At 44.9% G+C, this 20,975-nt stretch overlaps 1 protein-coding gene across 1 annotated transcript in view; it reads left to right on the plus strand.

Moving 5' to 3' along the window:
• Positions 1–602: 602 nt before the first annotated feature.
• Positions 603–20,975, plus strand: part of LOC148509093 (sialic acid-binding Ig-like lectin 13) — a 60,544-nt gene continuing 40,171 nt past the window's right edge. The window contains exons 1-2 of the mRNA XM_088443626.1: positions 603–657; positions 12,330–12,692. Of these exons, the coding sequence (XP_088299752.1) occupies positions 603–657; positions 12,330–12,692 (418 nt within the window). The remainder of the gene's footprint in view (positions 658–12,329; positions 12,693–20,975) is intronic.

Genomic DNA, 20,975 nt, shown 5'->3' on the forward strand with positions numbered 1-20,975 from the left:
ATATTTTTATTAAAAGTAAATTCTGACTTCCAGTACTTATATTTTATTTTTCATATGTCATATTAAGTGACTTTATTATATAATTTGACATGTGATTTTAATAATGATGTCACCAGAAAATCTTTTATGAATTAGGAAGTTAAACAGAACAGCAAATTTGCCAGTATTTTATTTATTGTAATTTTCCACTTAAATAATAACTGCATTTCACCAACATTTTGTTTAATTATAGCAAATTATACAAAGTATAATGCAAATATAAAATTGTCCAAAAAGTTTCCTTTTGTAACCATCTATGAGCTGAGCTCATCAAGGAAGACAATCTATTGTACATACCAAATCTATCAAACACAAATTAGATCACAACTGGCTATTAGGTGTCCTCCCTTCTACAAGGTTCAACAAATCTGTCAGTATGTAAAAATGTCCACAATGTGTTGTTTAGAGTCGGACTGGCTCACCGGGGATCCGCTGCCATGTGGGAACAATGTTGCGGGGTCTGTAACTTTTTGTGTTCTTCTATAGGAACTCTTAAAAACCTCATCATAAAAAAATACAGCAATAAAAGAAAAAAAGAAAGGACCTGACCACTACTTGGGATAATGAGCCAGTGCTCTTTCTGCCTGAAAGAGGCTTTTTTCCTTTTTGCTCTTCAAGGTAAGATGACCAAATTAGCAATCTTCGATATATTTAGGGGTCAAAGCTTGGAGAGAGATAAAGTACCAAACAACCAGCTCCTAACTGTCATTTTACAGGCCGTTTGGTTGGTACTTTATCCTTCTCCCTTCTATCTCACTCTAAGCTTTGATAAATCTACCCCTATGTTTATTATTAAAAAAATATTTTTTCCGCCACAATTCAGACTATGCCTAATATCTATCTATCTATTATTATTATTATCGTTTATTTATATGGCGCCACAAGTGTTCCGCAGCCCCTTACAAGGTACATAACCAAAAAGTGACTTACAGCAAAATACAAAACAATGAAGGACAAGGACATGGATAATATACATTGATACATAGGTGGTAGGTGGCCATAACACCCACATAAGCAACAAAGCATAGGCACCAAGTGTTAGGTGTCCTAGTGGTGAGTAAGAAGTAGATGAACATAAAGTAAGGAGAAGCACAAGAGGGTAGAGGGCCCTGCTCGCAAGAGCTTACATTCTGAAGGGGAGGGGCAGACAGATGGGCATGATACAGATGGGGAAGACAGGGAGGAGGGAGCATGTAGGAGCACGTTAGGATGAGAGCTGGAAAGCATTGATGAAGTAGTGGGTCTTGAGAGCCCGTTTGAAGGATTGAAGAGAGGTGGAGAGTCTGATGGGGAGAGGGAGAGAGTTCCAGAGGTGGGGAGCAGCACGGGCAAAGTCTTGGAGGCGGGAATGGGAGGAAGTAATGAATTGGCATGAGAGGCGGTGTGCATTTGTTGAATGAAGACGGCGGACAGGAAAGTGAAGGGAGATGAGGTCAGAGATGTAAATGGGAGAGGAGTGTGTGAGGGCTTTGTAAGCGAGTGTAAGAACCTTGAATTGGGTTCTGAAGGGGAAGGGGAGCCAGTGGAGGGCTTGTAGGAGAGGGGAGGCAGATGTAGAGCGTTTGGAGAGGAAGATAAGCCGTGCAGCAGCATTAAGGATAGACTGGAGAGGAGAGAGATGGGATTTGGGGAGGCCAGATAGGAGGAGGTTACAGTAATCCAATCTTGAGATGACCAGTGAGTGTATTAGGGTCTTAGTAGCATCCTGGGTGAGAAAGGGTCTGATCCTGGAAATATTTTTAAGATGGAAATGACAGGACTGTGAGAGGTTCTGGATATGTGGTTTAAAGGAGAGGGAGTAGTCCAGGATAACTCCAAGACAGAGCACTTTGAGGCTAGAGGAGATAGTTGTGCCATCAATTGATAAAGAAATAGTGGGAGGTGAGGTTATGTGGGAGGGTGGGAAGATGATCATCTCAGTCTTAGACATACTAAGTTTAAGAAATCGCTGGGACATCCAGTTAGATATGGCAGAGAGACAGTTGGAGATACGAGTGAGGAGAGAGGGAGAGAGGTCAGGGGAGGAAAGGTAGATCTGAGTGTCATCAGCATAGAGATGATAATGGAGGTCAAAAGAGCTGATGAGTTCAGCTAGAGAGGATGTATAGAGGGAGAAAAGAAGTGGACCAAGAACAGAACCTTGGGGAACACCTACTGTGAGAGGATGTGGGGGGGAAGATATGCCATGAGAGGAGACAGAGAAGGATCGATCAGAGAGGTAGAAGGATAGCCAGGAGAGGGCAGTGTCACGTAGACCAAGGGTGTGAAGGATTTGCAGCAGGAGGGGGTGGTCCACAGTGTCAAAAGCGGCAGAAAGGTCAAGGAGAATGAGTAGAGAGTAGTGGCCTTTGGATTTGGCAGCAAGAAGGTCGTGGCTGACTTTAGTGAGGGCAGTTTCTGTGGAGTGGAGAGAACGGAAGCCAGACTGAAAAGGGTCAAGGAGGGAGTGGGAGGAAAGAAAGCTGGTAAGGCGGTTGTAAACAATACGCTCAAGGAGTTTGGCTGCAAAAGGGAGGAGAGAGATGGGTCAGTAGTTGGCGAGAGTGTTAGGATCAAGAGTAGGTTTTTTAAGAATGGGGGAGACAAGGGCATGTTTGAATGCAGAAGGGACAGTGCCAGATGAGAGGGAGAGATTGAGGAGGTGGGCAAGATGGGAACAGGCACAGGGAGAGAGGTAGCGGAGGAGACGTGAAGGGATAGGGTCAAGGGGGGAGGTGGAAGGGGGGGAGGACTGGATAAGGGCCATGACTTCCTCTCCAGATACAGGGGAGAAGGATGTTAGTGTAGGTAAAATGGAAGGGGAGGGATGACCCAGTAAAGGAGGAGGTGTAGTGATGGGGGACTGGTGGGATATGATATCCTGACGTATGGAGTCAATTTTAGATGTGAAGTAGGAAGCAAAGTCAAGGGCAGAGAGCAGGGAGGGAAGGCGAGGAGGGGGTGGGCAGAGGAGGGAGTTCAGGGTGGTGAAGAGACGCTGCGGATTTGAGGACTGGGAGGAGATGAGGTGCTTGAAGTATGACTGTTTAGAGAGGGAAAGGGCAGCACTGTAGGATGAGAGCATAAATTTGAAATGGAGAAAATCTGCCTTAGAGCGTGATCTTCTCCACTGTCGCCCGGCGGTTCGGGAACACTTTTGCAGATATCTGGTGCATTTGGAATGCCAGGGTTGAAGTGTGGATCTGCGAGGGTAGTGATCGCCAGAGCAACAGAGTCCAGAGCAGAAGTATGGGAGGTATTGTATAGGGAAGCAGCTTGTTCAGGGCATGAGAGAGAGAGCAAAGGAGACAGAAGCGAGTCAAGTAGGGAAGAAAAAGATACGGTGTCGATAGTCTCAATGTTACGCCTAGTGATAGTGGCCTTGGGAGGTAGAGGGGGGGAAGGGGAGAGGGATAAGTTAAAAGAGAGAAGGTGATGGTCAGAGAGGGGGAATGGGGAATTGGAATAATCAGAAATATCACAACGGTGAGTAAAGACCAGATCAAGTGAATGCCCACTTACATGGGAGGGTGAGGAGGTCCATTGGGAGAGACCAGATGAGGATGTGAGGGTAAGGAGTTTGGAAGCAGAGAGTTCAGTGGGGACATCAATTGGAATATTGAAGTCACCTAAGATAATGGAGGGAAGGTCTGAGAAGTGAGGAAGCCAGGAAGCAAAGTTGTCAAGGAATTTGGAGGGAGGGCCAAGGGGACGGTAAATGATAGCTACTCGCAGGTGAACTGGTTGGAAAAGACGTATAGTATGAACCTCAACTGTAGAGAATGTAAGGGATGGTTCAGGGGGTATAATTTGGTAAGTGTAACCAGGGGATAGAAGGACGCCAACACCACCACCATGGCGACCCCCAGGCCGAGGGGTGTGAGAGAAGGTGAGCCCCCAGAGGAGAGGGCTGCAGCCGAAGTGGTGTCAGAAGGAGAAATCCAGGTTTCAGTAATGGCTAGGAGATGCAGGTTGTTGGAGATGAAAAGGTCATGGGTGGGAACCAGTTTATTACAGATTGATCTGGCATTCCAGAGTGCACAGGATAAAGGGACAGAGTTTGTGGGAGAGATGTGAATGAGATTTTCAGGATTACTGTACCGAGTATGTGAGATTGATTTTGGGGACCGAGATGGATAGAGTGGAGAGATTGTGCGGTCACCAAAGCTGGGAAGGGAACCTTTAGGTGGTGAGTAGGGAAGGGGCTTAACGAGATGTGTATGGAGGTGGGATGAGGTGGCATGGAGAGGAGGGTTGGAGGAGGGATTAGCAGTGGGGTAGTAGGACCATGGTGGGCTAGAAGAGAATGCAAGTGTAGTAGTGGGAGAGGAGAGGGAGGAAGGCAGACAGAGGAGGGGAGATAAGGGAAGGAGAAGGTGAAGGAGGCAAGGGGAAAAGGATAAAGGTGGAGGAAAGGGGCAGAGCAGAGGATTAGGAAGACACTGAGTGAGGGTGGAAGAAAACATGGTCATGGTGTAGCAGAGGTGGTTAGGGGGAGGAAAACTGGAAGAAGGAATAAAGTATGAATGTGAGTGACAGTGCAGGAGATTTGCAGAAAATCACGTGAGAATACAGTGGAGAAAAGGAGTCTGCACAATAACAAAAGTTTATTATTGAGGGGAGTAAAAGAGGAGATTTAATAGGTGGAGAAAATGAATGTGAAAGACTGTTAGAAGCTAGATTACATGTGGCAGGGCATAGGACTTAGGTAACAAGACATTATTTCTAAGAAGAAAACAGAAATTGGTGCAGAATACGGTGGGCTTTGAGGTACGTGTAATCACAGAGCTAGGACAAAGTTTAGCAAGTATAATGTTAAGTTCTTACAATGAGCAAGCAGAATCCAGTGAATAATGTCCTGGCAATGCTGACATCCGGTGTTTGTATTGAATAAGTAATATTTTGAGATCTCATTTCATGATGTTACTTTGTCCAAATGTTGTTCAGATTTCTGGTGAAGTTTGCATGTTATCCATCCGTTTTACTTCGGTTTAACAGCGGTATAACGGCACAATTATGTTTAAATTGCACTTTTAATTTCGCACTTCTATATTGAGCTACTACAGCCAGGTTTCTACAGCCATGTAAAGGCTCTTAAGTAATGAGACCTAGCATGTGTATGCAATCACTAAAACAACCCCCAATCCCCACCCACTGGATGGGTAGCAATAAATTTAATTAATCAAACAAACAAGAAATGCCACAGAGCTAAAAACTGGATCGATACAGCTACAACCTAAGACACACACACAAAAAAAAAACACATATGCTTGATAAAGTTGCAGCAATGCCTGGTATGGAATTACCCAGTAATCAATCGATTTTTGCAGACAGGAAGATAAAGTTGCAGCAATGCCTGGTATGGAATTACCCAGTAATCAATAGATTTTTGCAGACAGGAAGATAAAGTTGCAGCAATGCCTGGTATGGAATTACCCAGTAATCAATAGATTTTTGCAGACAGGAAGATAAAGTTGCAGCAATGCCTGGTATGGAATTACCTGCAGGATGGAAAAAAAACGAGGTCACTTCACAATCGATGTCAGCAGAAGAGAAAAACTAATAACGGCGGTATAACGGCACAATTATGTTTAAATTGCACTTTTAATTTCGCACTTCTATATTGAGCTACTACAGCCAGGCTTCTACAGCCATGCAAAGGCTCTTAAGTATCTATCTATCTATCTATCTATCTATCTATCTATCTATCTATCTATCTATCTATCTATCTATCTATCTATCTATCTATCTATCTATCTCTCTATCTGTGTGTGTGTATGTGTGTGGTATTATTTTTATTATTATTATTAGTACATTATTATTATTTATTTTTTCTTGTCAAAACAAACTAAATTGTCACCATTAGGGATATACTAGAATGGGTAACATTCTTGCCATGATAAAAATAATAGGGCACCTGGGGTGTTGGGTATTAATACCCCTAAATCTTTATACCCAAAATGTTGCTGTTTAAAGCTACAAGTCGCATAAGAAATAATTGCTTTCCAATCCAATTGTGGTTTCGAAGCACAAAAGTATTATTCAATGAAAAGTATAACACGCTGTGATCTATACAATTAGCGCAAAAAGCAAGTAAATACAAAATGGTACAAGCTTATAAATACTTGTGCGCACTGCTCTCTCCAGAAGCCTGTGGTCATCCAAGAAGATTGGCTGCATACCATAACCAGTGCCCAGGCTATATACCTTACAGAACAAAGAGACTAGTTAACAGATTTCCATTGGGTCTTGCTCCTGGACATTCTGGTACGATGCAGGTAATTGGACAGTTCATACACCGTCACTAGGGGTATGTCCCAGTTCCTCAGATGTTGCTTTGTGTAGTTTTCCCACCTAAGAACTGGTTTAAACTAATAAAAAACACTTCATACAGCTCTACATTCAAACCACTAATTTCCTATCATTCATATCTTGCAGACGCATGATGCGATCTCTTTGCCGATAGAACCGGAGATCTGCAAATAAACAGTGATTTAGAATGGTACCAAACATGACTTGTCTCCTAGTCTCTATAGCTTAAATATCATATACTTTACATTTCATAACATAAGTATTAGCTAATAAAATCTCTAATATTAAGCTTAATGCTTGGGAACCTTTTTATAAGAGATTGCATGTGTGAGTGTGAGAATATTGTGTATAGTCGCTAGTATGCGCTGTGCGTCTATGTGTTTTGTGCTTATCTGTGCTTTGATAAACAGCGCAACTGTGCGTTGTGCGTCTTGTATATTTTATATGTATTATTAATGTGCATATAGGTTTTGATAGGACTTTCAACAATAAGCAGTAGCTAAGCAGACGCACGACGCTAATAGTCAAATATAGCATCGTACACAATGGTTTCGTGCTGACGACACAAGATGATGTCATCAGGGGCGACACAAAATGGCGTCGCCAGATATTAATTTAAGATTTGGTCTCAGCCAATCACCCGGCTTCGACATGGGTGTGCACCTATTTCTTTAGTTTAAAATAGAATGATAATTTCCATGTCAAATTATTAATTTCCTTAAGAACTGGTGTTTTTTTAAGTAAAACTGAAGACTAACCACCGAACTGTATATATCAAAAACCAAAACCTAAACATGACAAAGAATTCCGTATACAAAACCTAAACCAAATATGAAACAAAACACTATAGGGTGAGTTTGCCAAAATGGGGTTCAGCTCACATCTCTTACATACAGTATATATATTAAAAGTGTGTGCAGAACCCCATTTTGGCAAAACCACCCTATAGCGTTTTGCTTCATATTCAGTTTTGGATTTGGATTCCATTAAAATTAGAGATGTACGCGGACCCCCGTGTTTTTGCTTTGTACCCGGAATTTTTTTTTTGTTTGTTTTGGATATATATAGTTCTGTGGTTAATATTCAGTTTTACTTAAAAAACCACCAGTCTCAAGAAATGAGATGTGCGCGGATCCCAGTTTTTTGGTTTTGTATCTGGAATTCATCTTTGTTTTTTTTTGTTTTGGTTTTGCAAAACCACCCTCATTTGGTTTTGTATCTGTATAAAAAAAGTAACAATAATTAAATAAAACAGCTAAAATCATGTAAATTGGACATGTTTGGACATGTTTGGACATGTTTGGACATGTTTACATGCAATCCAAAACCCGAGTTCTGTTCTTAAATACGAGTTCCGAACTAACTGCAGAACAGAACTGGGACTCAGTTCGACTCAGAACCCCAAAGTGATTTCGGACTCGGGGTCTCATTCAGACCCACTCGCGAGCGCAGGACGCTCGCAAGCGGGTCGATGGTACCCAAATGCGCATGCGAACGATGGAGGCTGCTCCGTAGTGCGCATGCGCGAGACCTGGCGAGCGACGAGGAAGCCGTCGCTCTGGGTCTTGCACCAAAGGAGGTGTGCTGTCGATGGTGAGTGACAGCACGCCCCCTTTGGTAGGTGTGCCGGGGGCGTGGCTGCCAGATGGAGGCGTTCCCATGGGAACGCCTTCCGTCTGAGTCCGGCCCCACTGACATCACTAGTGATGTCAGTGGGAGTAATTTTGGCTCTGACAGAGCCAAAAGCACTCCAGGGCAGCAAGACCCTACCGCAGGGTCTCGTCGCAAGCCCGATGGTCCTGATGGTCTTGACCATTTCGACCATCATCATGGACGCTCGCATAAGCTGTGGGTGGTAACCCACAGCTATGCGAGCGTCCAAGGGGCCGCTCCAACTTTAGGTAGCCCGGCCCTGATTCAGAGCGAGCGCTCTGGTCAGAGCGTCCGGCTCTGAATCAGGCCCTCGGTTCGATTCGGAACCCCTAAATTTGGCTAAAATCATGTAATTTAGATCTGTTTACATACAATCCAAAACCCAAGAATCAGTTTTTAAATCCAAGTACTAAACTACAGCAGACCCAAGTCAGGACTCAGGCCCTCATTCAGAGGCGATCGAAAGAAGCGATCGCTCTCTATGAATGAGTGCGTGTGCTGGCTTTTTCTAAGTGCAGCCTCCTGGTCGCAAGCTAAGCTGTGGGTTACCACCCACAGCTTAGCTTGCAACCAGGGTGATGGTCGCGATGGTCATCACCATCGCGATCATCGGGGCTTACGACGAGTCCCTTAGCTTGGGTCCCAGCAGTCGTAAGCCCCAGGGAGCTTCCGGCTCTGTTTGAGCAGGAAGCTCCCCACTGACATCATTGATGATGTCAGTGCGGCCATCCACAAAACGGCAGGTGTTCACATGGGAACGCCTCCGTTTTGGAAACCACCCCCCCGCCCCGCCTACAAAACGGGGGCAGCTATCGATCAACATCAACAGCCGCCCCTTTTGTAGAGAGCTCCGGAGCGAGAGATTTTCTCTCTCGCTCCGGGGCTTGCGCAGACGTTAACATTGAGTCGGTTGCAAGCGCATTGGTGCTCGCGACCGACTCTGAATGAGGTCCTCAGTTCTACTTGGAACCCCAAAGCTCGGGTATGATCAGTTTTCAAGAAATCCAAACCGCGCATCTCTAATATAAATATCCATGAATTCCAAGATATAGGATGTAAATTACGCAGTTCCTGCAATTTTCGGCCTGTCTGGCAGATTATTTCAAGATTTATGAACCTTAGGTTAATGATAGTATATAGGTTTCTGTGATTTACATTGCCATATATAATCATAATCATCTTTATTAATTATATCCTTTTGTTGTCTTAATTTAATACTAATATGAATTTATCAGCTAAACTTTCAGTAGGGATTTCAACAAGTTTAATGTAAGAAGCTCATTCGCTTATTAACCAATTGGCTTCTTTAATATAATAAGAGCAGTTCACATCCATTACCTCTCCTACTTTATCCGATGACAAAATTATTATTATTATTATTATTATTATTACTATTATTATTACTATTATTATTAGCATTTAATGTTTTAAACTCCTGGTTTGAGACATTTTTTAATAGCTTTATTATACTCAATTACACAAATGTTGGAAAAACAATGACATAAGGGTTTTTTGTAAATTGTGAGTAATTTTAATTTGTAAATATGCTATACAATATGCAATACATTTGCAAACAAGCATTCTTTTCTGTAGTCGCTCCTTTAGGTTGATTTGTACGTAAGTAGATATGATGTACGCCTGACATAAACTTACTGCATTATTACTGGTGAGAAACTAGACACATCTTACAGTGTGCCCAGCTCAATGCATGTGCATATTGTGCCTTTTTTACATGCGCTCTTTCTAAGTGTATTTTTTGCTGCACGTGCTTCCAACTCTGAATGAGCCCCGATTTATTAGTTTGGTATCATTACGAATCACCACACTGGGGAAGGTTTTAGTGTTACAAAACAAATGTTATATAAGGAGTGCATGGATCGGTACACAGGAGAAGCCACACAATCTCTCACAGTGAATGATGAATCCTCATCAGGGACCTTCACAAGGACGAGCAAGGTTTAGCTGTAAGCCACCCATAGGTTGCAGCTATCACAATATCACCACAAGTTCATACAGTAGCTGATAATGATAGTCAGAGAAACAATGGGGTGGAGACATGATCATAATTAGTGGACATAGTTGTATTAGAAAGGATGGTAGGCGCTCTCAGAGTTATAATAAGGGGGAGTGCTTATGACGTGTTTGTACGAACATATGATACACAAGAAATATATGTGTGTATATATATATATATGTATATATATATATATATATATATATATATATATATATATATGAGTATCTATACACAATTGTACACGTGTTGTGTATACCATTAGCTGCTGACCCTTAGAGGTGTCCCAACCTCCCAAAATTGAATAAGTAAACAGAATAAACGGGTAGTAAGCGCTCTATGGTGTGGGAATATTCTCTATTGTTCTGTACTGTACATATGTTTAATCATAGGTTTGTGGTTAACAAAACTATTTAGGTGTTTGTCGGTTGTATTAGTCTTCCTCTATACCATCTCACGATTACCTCGGAAGTAAATGGGTGCAGAATCAGGGTCTTGCGGACACTATGAGTGCAGATATTGGGTAGGTATAAATAACTCACCAGGCATCCTCTGCTGGTCCTCTAGCTGATCTCTGTCTGCACTCCGTCGTTGTGTATGCAGGTATGAGGGCTGATGTATTAAGTAATAGGTGTAGATGGAAATTACAACCAAAATATAATGAAAAAACTGTCTCCTTTATTAATAAGTAAAAAATGTAAACAAATGGTTCAGCGCTGCAGTTTGCGCATACCAGAGGATCAATTCTATATGATCAATAAAAGAACTCAGTCCTGTGTGAAATGACAAGTGTTCCCAACACGTTTCATCCCCAAAAAACGGGACTTTTTCAAGGGCAGGACAATAGAGTATATTCCCACACCATAGAGCGCTTACTACCCATTTTTATTCTGTTTATTTATGACCATAATTAGGAACACACCAGCGGTCAGTATATGATGTGCAGATTCACAGTCAGTGAATAAATAGAAAATCAGGGTAGCAGTAAAACAGTCAGAAATTAGGCCAGAGTTGGTGTCAGATACTCAGAAATGTACTTTGTGATATAGAGTATACTACTACAGACATAAATACTGTGTGATCTCAGCATAACCTGAAATTTATGGACAGACCAATAGGCACAAGAACTTCCTATAGCCAATGATTGGGACATTGTCACATGCGCACCTGAATGTGTGCCTATATCACAAAATGTGGCAGATTGGTGTCAGTATAATGTACATATGGAGATGATTACACTAACCAGTGAGCATGGATAGAGAGTTGACAACATTACAGCACTGTGATAGAAACTAATTGAAACCATTTGTTACCACAAGTCTGGGGAGCGAGGATAAGCTGGACACACACTGGCAGATATATTGGCCAATCAATTGATCTACTAATATATTGTGTGTCTGTCAGCCAGTGTGTACCAGTGATATGTCTGTGAATGACGTCATTCACAGACTATCGCGTCGGCTGTGCAGCAATTGTCTGCTCATCATGCTATTTGTACGGATGACCAGCCGACCACCCATACACTTGCAGCAGAGGCTGCGGGGAGGGGGGCACGACACGACCCCCGGCAAATGAGACCAGCCGCCAGATTATGTTTGTCCTGTGTATATGAACAACCATCATCTGCAGATAAGTCAGTCTGCAGATATATCTTTTAGGTGTGTACCCAGCTTTAGGGAAGGGTATTGGGTGAGCAATGGGATGCGGGTGGGCCATAAATGTAGTAAGGATTATTTAACGACTTGCCTGGAATGGTGGCATCATTTGTGACCACACCAGGCAGTGCCTTATCTGATTTGGTAGCAAATGATGAGACCTGTCAGTAATGCACAGTAGGTGGCTATAAGAAGATAATCTTCCTGCAGCCGCCACTAACAGAGGAACCTCCCAACCTCTCTGCAACCCTGCACCCTCCCCCAGTGACTGTGCTGCCAATCACTGCTGATCGGTCAACAGGACCCCCCCACCCGGCGGCTGCATAGAGGAGCACCCATTGGGAAAATGTAAATTAACCCCCCACAGCCACTAGTGCCTGGTAGCTGGATAAGTATTAAATACTGTAGATGTAATTGAGCTAATTCAATCATAAAAAAAGGGTTAGAGGTAGGGAGAGGGGGAGGGTTAGGATACATACCGACAGGTGTCGTTATTCTAACCATGTCAGCATCAGGAATTTGACCGCCGGGATCCCGAGTGCCGGCATCCCGTACCCAACCCCATTATTATTGTTATCTTATTTAAATATTAAAAAATTACTTTATACATAACTGCTGCTGACATTTTAGCGTATTGTGCATTTTTCCTTTTTTAATTTACTTGGTTTTTTTTTCAGTGTGCTTTTCAGGCTCGGAGAGAGTTAAATGGACATTCGAGTTCCCAGAAACCATTGAAGCAGTGAAGCATTCTGATGTGGTGATTCCCTGCACATACACTGCCCCGTCTGACCATGGAGCCGTCCATCTGATATGGTTTAAGTACAAACTGATTGGATACCCACAGATTTACAATGGTGAAAACCCATCTGAAGTAATACCAGAGTACAGAGGCCGCACATCACTTGTACATCGTGGCACAAACAGCTGCTCACTGAAAATCACTGATGTGAGAGAGACAGAATGGTATTATCCAGGAATAGATAATCATACAAATTCCTATGACCTGAATAATTCACAATGTGTCAAAGTGAAAGTATCAGGTAAATGTGCGTCATATATAAGAACCAGTAAAATAATGAGAAATACAGTACAATTTAGTTATAGCCAGATATTAGCGTAGTTATGGTTACCACCTTTCATTTGTAAATTTCTCATGAAGTTTTCATAATTTATAGGATTATGTGTAGAGATATGTGGCGCAGAGCCTGGCACGGCCGCTCGTATAGGAACTCTGGGCTTAATTCAGAGGCGGCCGTACAGTCTACGACCGCATGGCCGCCTCGATGTTTGTCCAGTGCACATGTGCACGAGGGAGCCGGCTCCCTCGTGCGCATGCGTGAGATCAACTACGACCGACAGCGCCGGTCGTAGCGGGTCTCTTTCCAAAGGGGGCGAGCTGTCAATGTTGATTGACAGCTCGCCCCATTTGGAAGGCGGGCCGTGGGGTGGCAGCCCAAACGGAGGCGTTCCCATGGGAACACCTGCCATTTGGGGGAGGCCCCACTGACATCACTAGTGATGTCAGTGGAGAGCTTCCGGCTCTGACAGAGCCAGAAGCTCTCCGGGGCTTACGACAAGTGAGACCCTACCCTAGGGTCTCATCGTAAGCCCCAATGGTCGCGATGGTCTACGACCATCGCGACCATCACCCGAGCGGTCGTTAGAGCTGTGGTTGTTAACCCATAGCCTAACGACCGAAACACAGGCGGGCGGTCAGGATGCAAGCGGCCGCCCAGTTTCTGAGCGACCACTTGCATCCTCCGACCACCTCTGAATGAGGCCCTCTGTCTTTTGCATTTTCTACACATAAGAGTGAGTTACATCACCCGAGCGGTCGTTAGAGCTGTGGGTGTTAACTAGGGGTGTGCACCGGCCACTTTTCGTGTTTTGTGTTTTGGTTTTGGATCTGGATCTTTCTTCGTGTTTTGGATCTGGATTGGTTTTGCCAAAACCACCCTTCCGTGTTTTGGGTTCTGGGTTTTGTGTTTTGGATCTGTATTTTTTTTTTAAAAAGCATAAAAACAGCTAAAATCACAGAATTTGTTGGTTTCTCTGCTCCTATGCTATTATTAACCTCAATAACCTTAATTTCCACTCATTTCCAGTCTATTCTGAACACCTCACAATAGTGTTTTCATGTCCAAAAGGTTGCACCGAGGTAGCTGGATGACTATGCTAAGCGACACGAGTGGGCGGCACAAACACGTGACCCATCTAGGAGTGACACTGCAGTGGCAGACAGGATGGCAGTTAGAAAAACTAGGCCCCAAACTGTACATAATGCAAAGAAAAAAAAGAAGTGCAAGATGGAATTGTCCTTGGGCCCTCCCACCCACCCTTATGTTGTATAAACAGGACATGCACACTTTAACAAATCAATCATTTCAGCGCCAGGGTCTGCCACACAACTGTGGCTGAAATGATTGGTTCGTTTGGGCCCCCACAAAACAAGCTGGCAATTAATGTGTCCCTGCACAAACTGGCTCTACGGAGGCAAGATGTCATCCTCATCCTCCTCATCCACCGATTCCTCACCCTCTTCAGTGTGTACATCCTCATCCTCACAAAGTATTAACTCGTCCCCACTTGAATCCACCACCACAGGTCCCTCTGTACCTTCTGGAGGCTGGTCTCCCTGGAAGAGCTGATAATTCATTTTGATGAACATCATCTTCTCCACATTCTGTGGAAGCAACCTCCTACGCCTTTCGCTGACAAGGTTCCCGGCTGCACTAAACACTCTTTCGGAGTACACACTGGAGGGGGGGCAACTCAGGTAAAATAGAGCCAGCTTGTACAGGGGCCTCCAAATTGCCTCTTTTTCCTGCCAGTACAGGTATGGACTGTCTGACATGCCTACTTGGATGCTGTCACCGATGTAATCCTCCACCATTCTGTCAATGGTGACAGTATCATATGCAGTGACAGTAGACATGTCAGAAATTGTTGCCAGGTCCTTCAGTCCGGACCAGATGTCCAAACTTGGTCCTGCCTGCCCTGCATCACCGCCAGCGGGTTGCTTAGGATACCTAAGTTTTTTCCTGGCAGCCCCAGTTGCGGGAGAAAATGAAGAAGGAGCCGTTGACGTGTCACGTTCCGCTTCAGCTGACAGTGTGTTCACCAGCAGGTCTTTGCACCTCTGCAGGCTTGTGTCGGCCGGAAAGAGAGACACCACATAGGCTTTAAACCTAGGATCAAGCACGGTGGCCAAAATGTAGTGGTCTGATTTCAACAGATTGACCACCCTGGAATCCTGGCAAAGCGAATGAAGGGCTTCATCCACAAGTCCCACATGCCGAGCGGAATCGCTCCGTCTTAGCTCCTCCTTCACTTTCTACAGCTGCTTCTGCAAAAGCCTGATGAGGGGAATGACCTGACTCAAGCTGGCTGTGTCTGAACTGACTTCACGTGTGGCAAGTTCGAAGGGCTGGAGAACCTTGCACAACACGGAAATCATTCTCCACTGCGCTTGAGTCAGGTGCATACCCCCTCCTTTGCCTATGTCATAGGTGGATGTATAGGCTTGTATGGCCTTTTGCTGCTCCTCCATCCTCTGAAGCATATAGAGGGTTGAGTTCCACCGCGTCACAACCTCTTGCTTCAGGTGATGGCGGGGCAGGTTCAAGAGTGTTTGCTGGCGCTCCAGTCTTCGGCACGCAGACGCTGAATGGCGAAAGTGGCCAGAAATTTTTCGGGCCACCCAAAGCGTCTCCAGCACGCCCCTGTCGCTGTTCAGAAAATTCTGCACCACCAAGTTTATTGTGTGAGCAAAACATGGGACGTGCTGGAATTTGCCCAGATGTAATGCCCGCACAATATTGGTGGCGTTGTCAGATATCACAAATCCCCAGGAGAGTCTAAGTGGGGTAAGCCACTGGGCGATGATTTCCCTCAGTTTCTCTAAGAGGTTGTCGGCGGTGTGCCTCTTACTGAAACCGGTGATACACAGCGTAGCCTGCCTTGTAACGAGCTGGCGTTTCTGAGATGCTGCTACTGGTGACGCTGCTGCTGTTGCTGCGTAAGGTGATACATCTACCCAGTGGGCTGTCACAGTCATATAGTCCTTAGTCTGCCCTGTTCCACTTGTCCACATGTCCGTGGTTAAGTGGACATTGTGTACAACGGCATTTTTCAGGACACTGAGGACACTTTTTCTGACGTTTCTGTACAGTCTCGGTATCGCCTGCCTAGTGAAGTGGAATCTAGACGGGATTTGGAACCGGGGACACACTACCTCCATCAATTGTCTAAATCCCACTGCACTAATGGCGGATACCGGACGCACGTCTAACACCAACATAGCAGTCAAGGCCTCAGTTATACGTTTTGCTTCAGGATGACTGCTGTCGTACTTCATCCTCCTCGCTAAGGACTGTTGGAGGGTCAATTGTTTAGTAAAAGTAGTGGTGTTCCTACTTCCTCTCTGGGATGATGAACGACTCCCAGCAGCAGCAACAGCAGCAGCGGCAGCAGTAGGCGTAGCAATGCAGGATCCTCCAGAGGAATCCCGGATAGGAGAGTCAGTCATGCCAGTGACATGGCCTGCAGGACTACTTCCGATCCTGACTAAGGAGGAAATTGACGAGGAGGGAGTTGACGGTGTGGTTTGCAGGCACTTGGATACAACAGGACAACGGGATTTAGGTGTCCCTGGACTGGTTACGGTCTTAGCCAAAGTTTCTGAACTTGACAGTAACTTTTTATGAACGCGCTGCAGGTGCCGTATAAGGGAGGATGTTTCTAGGTGGTTGACATCCCTACCCCTACTTATTTCACCTTTACATATGGTACATATGGCAAGACAGTTGTTGTCCGGATTTGGATAGAAATATTGCCAGACCAAAGAGGTGGAATGTTTGGTCTTCTGCCCAGGCATGACCGTGATGGGCTTTTTCATCCCACGGACAACAACTGTCTCCCCCGGAGCCTGATTTAAACAAACCACATCACCATCAGAATCCTCCTCGCCAACTTCCTCCTCAGCGCCAGCTACACCAGTATCCTCATCCTGTTGTACTTCAACAGTGACATCTTCAATTTGCATATCAGCAAGTGGACTGTGGGTGCTCCTTTCAGCACTTGCAGGGGGCGTGCAAATGGTGGAAAGAGCCACCTCTTCCCGTCCAGTGCTGGGAAGGTCAGGCATCGCAACCACCATCACACTTGGACTCTCCTTGGGGATTTGTGATATCTTCTTAGAAAGCACAGTTCTTCGCTGTGCTTTTGCCAGCTTAACTCTTTTGATTTTTTTAGTGGGAGGAGGGCTTCCATCGTCATGTGAAGCTGATCCACTAGTCATGAACATACTAGGGATCGACCTTAGCCGTTCCTTGCCACTCCGTGTCGTAAATGGCATATTGGCAAGTTTACGTTTCTCTTCAGCTGATTTAAATGTCTTTTTCAAGGTCATTTTCCTGAACTTTGCCATTTGGGATTGTATGTGCCCTCTACTATGACATTGGGCATCGGCCTTGGCAGACGACGTTGATGGCATGTTATCGTCTATGTCATGACTAGTGGCAGCAGCTTCAGCACTAGGAGGAAGTGGTTCTTGATCTTTCTCTATTTTATTTTTATCGGAGAAAGTTTGGTCCTCCATTTATGTTATATCGATTTGATATATACGTGCGGCTAAACACAGAAAATAATTTTTTTTTTGGTTTGGACTGGAGTGTACTTTGTGGGTTACAGCACCCTTTAACGGTCAAGCCAGCCGGCCCTTTACTTATGACACAGGCGCACTCTTGGCACTACTTTGTTGATGCACGTGCGGCTACTGCGCACACAATTCACAAACACAGAAAATAATTTTTTTTTGATTTGGACTGGAGTGTACTTTCGGGGGTTACAGCACCCTTAACGGTCAAGCCAGCCGGCCCTTTACTTATGACACAGGCGCACGCTTGGCACTACTTTGTTGATGCACGTGCGGCTACTGCGCACACAATTCACAAACACAGAAAATATTTTTTTTTTGGTTTGGACTGGAGTGTACTTTCGGGGGTTACAGCACCCTTTAACAGTCAAGCCAGCCGGCCCTTTACTTATGACACAGGCGCACGCTTGGCACTACTTTGTTGATGCACGTGCGGCTACTGCGCACACAATTCACAAACAGGAAAATAATTTTTTTTTGGTTTGGACTGGAGTGTACTTTCGGGGGTTACAGCACCCTTTAACGGTCAAGCCAGCCGGCCCTTTACTTATGACACAGGCGCACGCTTGGCACTACTTTGTTGATGCACGTGCGGCTACTGCGCACACAATTCACAAACACAGAAAATAATTTTTTTTTTGGTTTGGACTGGAGTGTACTTTGGGGGTTACAGCACCCTTTAACGGTCAAGCCAGCCGGCCCTTTACTTATGACACAGGCGCACGCTTGGCACTACTTTGTTGATGCACGTGCGGCTACTGCGCACACAATTCACAAACACAGAAAATAATTTTTTTTTTGGTTTGGACTGGAGTGTACTTTGGGGGTTACAGCACCCTTTAACGGTCAAGCCAGCCGGCCCTTTACTTATGACACAGGCGCACGCTTGGCACTACTTTGTTGATGCACGTGCGGCAACTGCGCACACAATTCACAAACACAGAAAATAATTTTTTTTTGGTTTGGACTGGAGTGTACTTTCGGGGGTTACAGCACCCTTTAACGGTCAAGCCAGCCGGCCCTTTACTTATGACACAGGCGCACGCTTGGTACTACTTTGTTGATGCACGTGCGGCTACTGCGCACACAATTCACAAACACAGAAAATAATTTTTTTTTTGGTTTGGACTGGAGTGTACTTTCGGGGGTTACAGCACCCTTAACGGTCAAGCCAGCCGGCCCTTTACTTATGACACAGGTGCACGCTTGGCACTACTTTGTTGATGCACGTGCGGCTACTGCGCACACAATTCACAAACACAGAAAATAATTTTTTTTTTGGTTTGGACTGGAGTGTACTTTCGGGGGTTACAGCACCCTTAACGGTCAAGCCAGCCGGCCCTTTACTTATGACACAGGCGCACGCTTGGCACTACTTTGTTGATGCACGTGCGGCTACTGCGCACACAATTCACAAACACAGAAAATAATTTTTTTTTTGGTTTGGACTGGAGTGTACTTTCAGGGGTTACAGCACCCTTAACGGTCAAGCCAGCCGGCCCTTTACTTATGACACAGGCGCACGCTTGGCACTACTTTGTTGATGCACGTGCGGCTACTGCGCACACAATTCACAAACACAGAAAATAATTTTTTTTTGGTTTGGACTGGAGTGTACTTTCGGGGGTTACAGCACCCTTTAACGGTCAAGCCAGCCGGCCCTTTACTTATGACACAGGCGCACGCTTGGCACTACTTTGTTGATGCACGTGCGGCTACTGCGCACACAATTCACAAACACAGAAAATATATTATTTTTTTAGCACTTGGGGGGAGCACCCCTGATGGACAGAGCACCCCCTGGACAACACTACAGCACTCCTTTAGGACTGGGACACTGCACAGGACTTTGGAGTGGACACAGCCCCTATGGAGAACTGACTGCACAACACAGTCCAGCCAGCCCCTATGGACTTTGAAGTAGTGGACACAGCCCCTATTAACAACAGCAGCACAGCACAACACAGCCAGCCCCTATGGACTTTGAAGTAGTGGACAACAGCAGCACTACACTACACTACACTACACAGCCCTAACTCCCACCCTCCCTCTTCACTGTCCACAGCCGAGTGAGAAAATGGCGCCGACGCGGGTACCTTATATAGGATCCAAAACCCGCGAGACTCGGAAGGCGGGATGATGACATTTTGCCTCAATTTCAGATCCGAGTCAGGCGGGAAAAGTCGAGCCTGACTCGGATCGGACTCGGATCGGGGGGGCTCGGGGGGGTTCGGATTTCAGAAATCCGAACCCGCTCACCCCTAGTGTTAACCCATAGCCTAACGACCGAAACACAGGCGGGCGGTCAGGATGCAAGCGGCCGCCCAGTTTCTGAGCGACCACTTGCATCCTCCGACCACCTCTGAATGAGGCCCTCTGTCTTTTGCATTTTCTACACAGAAGAGTGAGTTATATGCCACAACTAGTAGTCAGTGTACCCTTCCACTTTACTTATGTCACATTAGAGATACAGAATAAAATGCATATGTTTGGAAAACAGTCTCTGGCAGGACAATTAGGGGTATATTTATTACAGTGCAGTTTCTAGCTATTATCTTCTAGAAGGTGCTAGATCAATGATAAGTAGAATCTGATTGGTTGCTATGGGCAACATCTCCACTTCTAAAAACCTGCACAACACTGTGTTTTGATGTATGATATCCATCTTGTCTCCTTTTTATGCTTACTCTGTCTTCAATACACTCAATTTTTTCTAGGCCATCAGTGTCAATCTTAGTTATTTTTATGCCACTGAGCTTTCTATTTTTTGTGTGTGATCCAACCAAATATAGCCTTCTGCGACAAACATTGCCTTGAAAGGTATTTACTATTGTTATAGCAGATCATATGGTATAGAGGTTTCTGATTTGCATAGAAATATAACCAATGCAATCATAATGTAACAGAGTTCCAATTGGATAATACATAGTATCTTCATCCATCACTGATGTGTTTTTCTGGCCTAATCACCCTGTGTCAAACAAGCATCTTCCCCCATGTGTGTGTTTCTTGAGCACCATCCTCCCTGTGTCCCTCCAGCACCAACCTTGTTGATCTTCAGCTCTGACTTAACTTCCCTGGCTGCCCGCTCCTCTTTGTTGCTATACTTCCTTCAGAGGTGTGACCTCATGTGTGTGGGTGCTGCACCAGAAAGATAAATGTAGGGAGCCTGGAGCTGAAAGTACTGTATTGTACTGTGCCCCCTTCATGCCTGCATCCCTCTAATAGAGTAGATGCACAGGTAGTGTTCCAACCAAGACTGGTCCAAGGTGGCCCAAAATGATTAGGTAGTATGATGGTGCAATGATTAGCTTGCTGCCTCACAGAATGAGGTCTTGAGTTTAATTCCCACTGAAGCCCTAACTGTGTCGTGTTTGTGTCTGCTTCCACTGGCTACTACTGTGCTCTCCCACACCACCCAAAAACATACATATACAGAAGGTTAATTTTCTTATGACAGAAATATTTAGCGTACAGTATATGTGTGTAAGCAAATTTGATAGGTAATACAGATTGTAAACTTTACTAAGGCAGGGACTAATGTGAATGACTGAAAAATTATCTGTGAAGCTCTGTGGAATATGTGGGTGCTATATAAATTAGAGATGTGCACTGACGCCCGTGTTTTGGTTATGGATCTGGATCTCTCCTGGTTTTGGATCTGAAT

Source organism: Taudactylus pleione, unplaced genomic scaffold (assembly GCF_031769625.1).
Source record: "Taudactylus pleione unplaced genomic scaffold, aTauple2 ptg000332l, whole genome shotgun sequence".
Classification (NCBI taxonomy): Eukaryota; Metazoa; Chordata; class Amphibia; order Anura; family Myobatrachidae; genus Taudactylus; species Taudactylus pleione.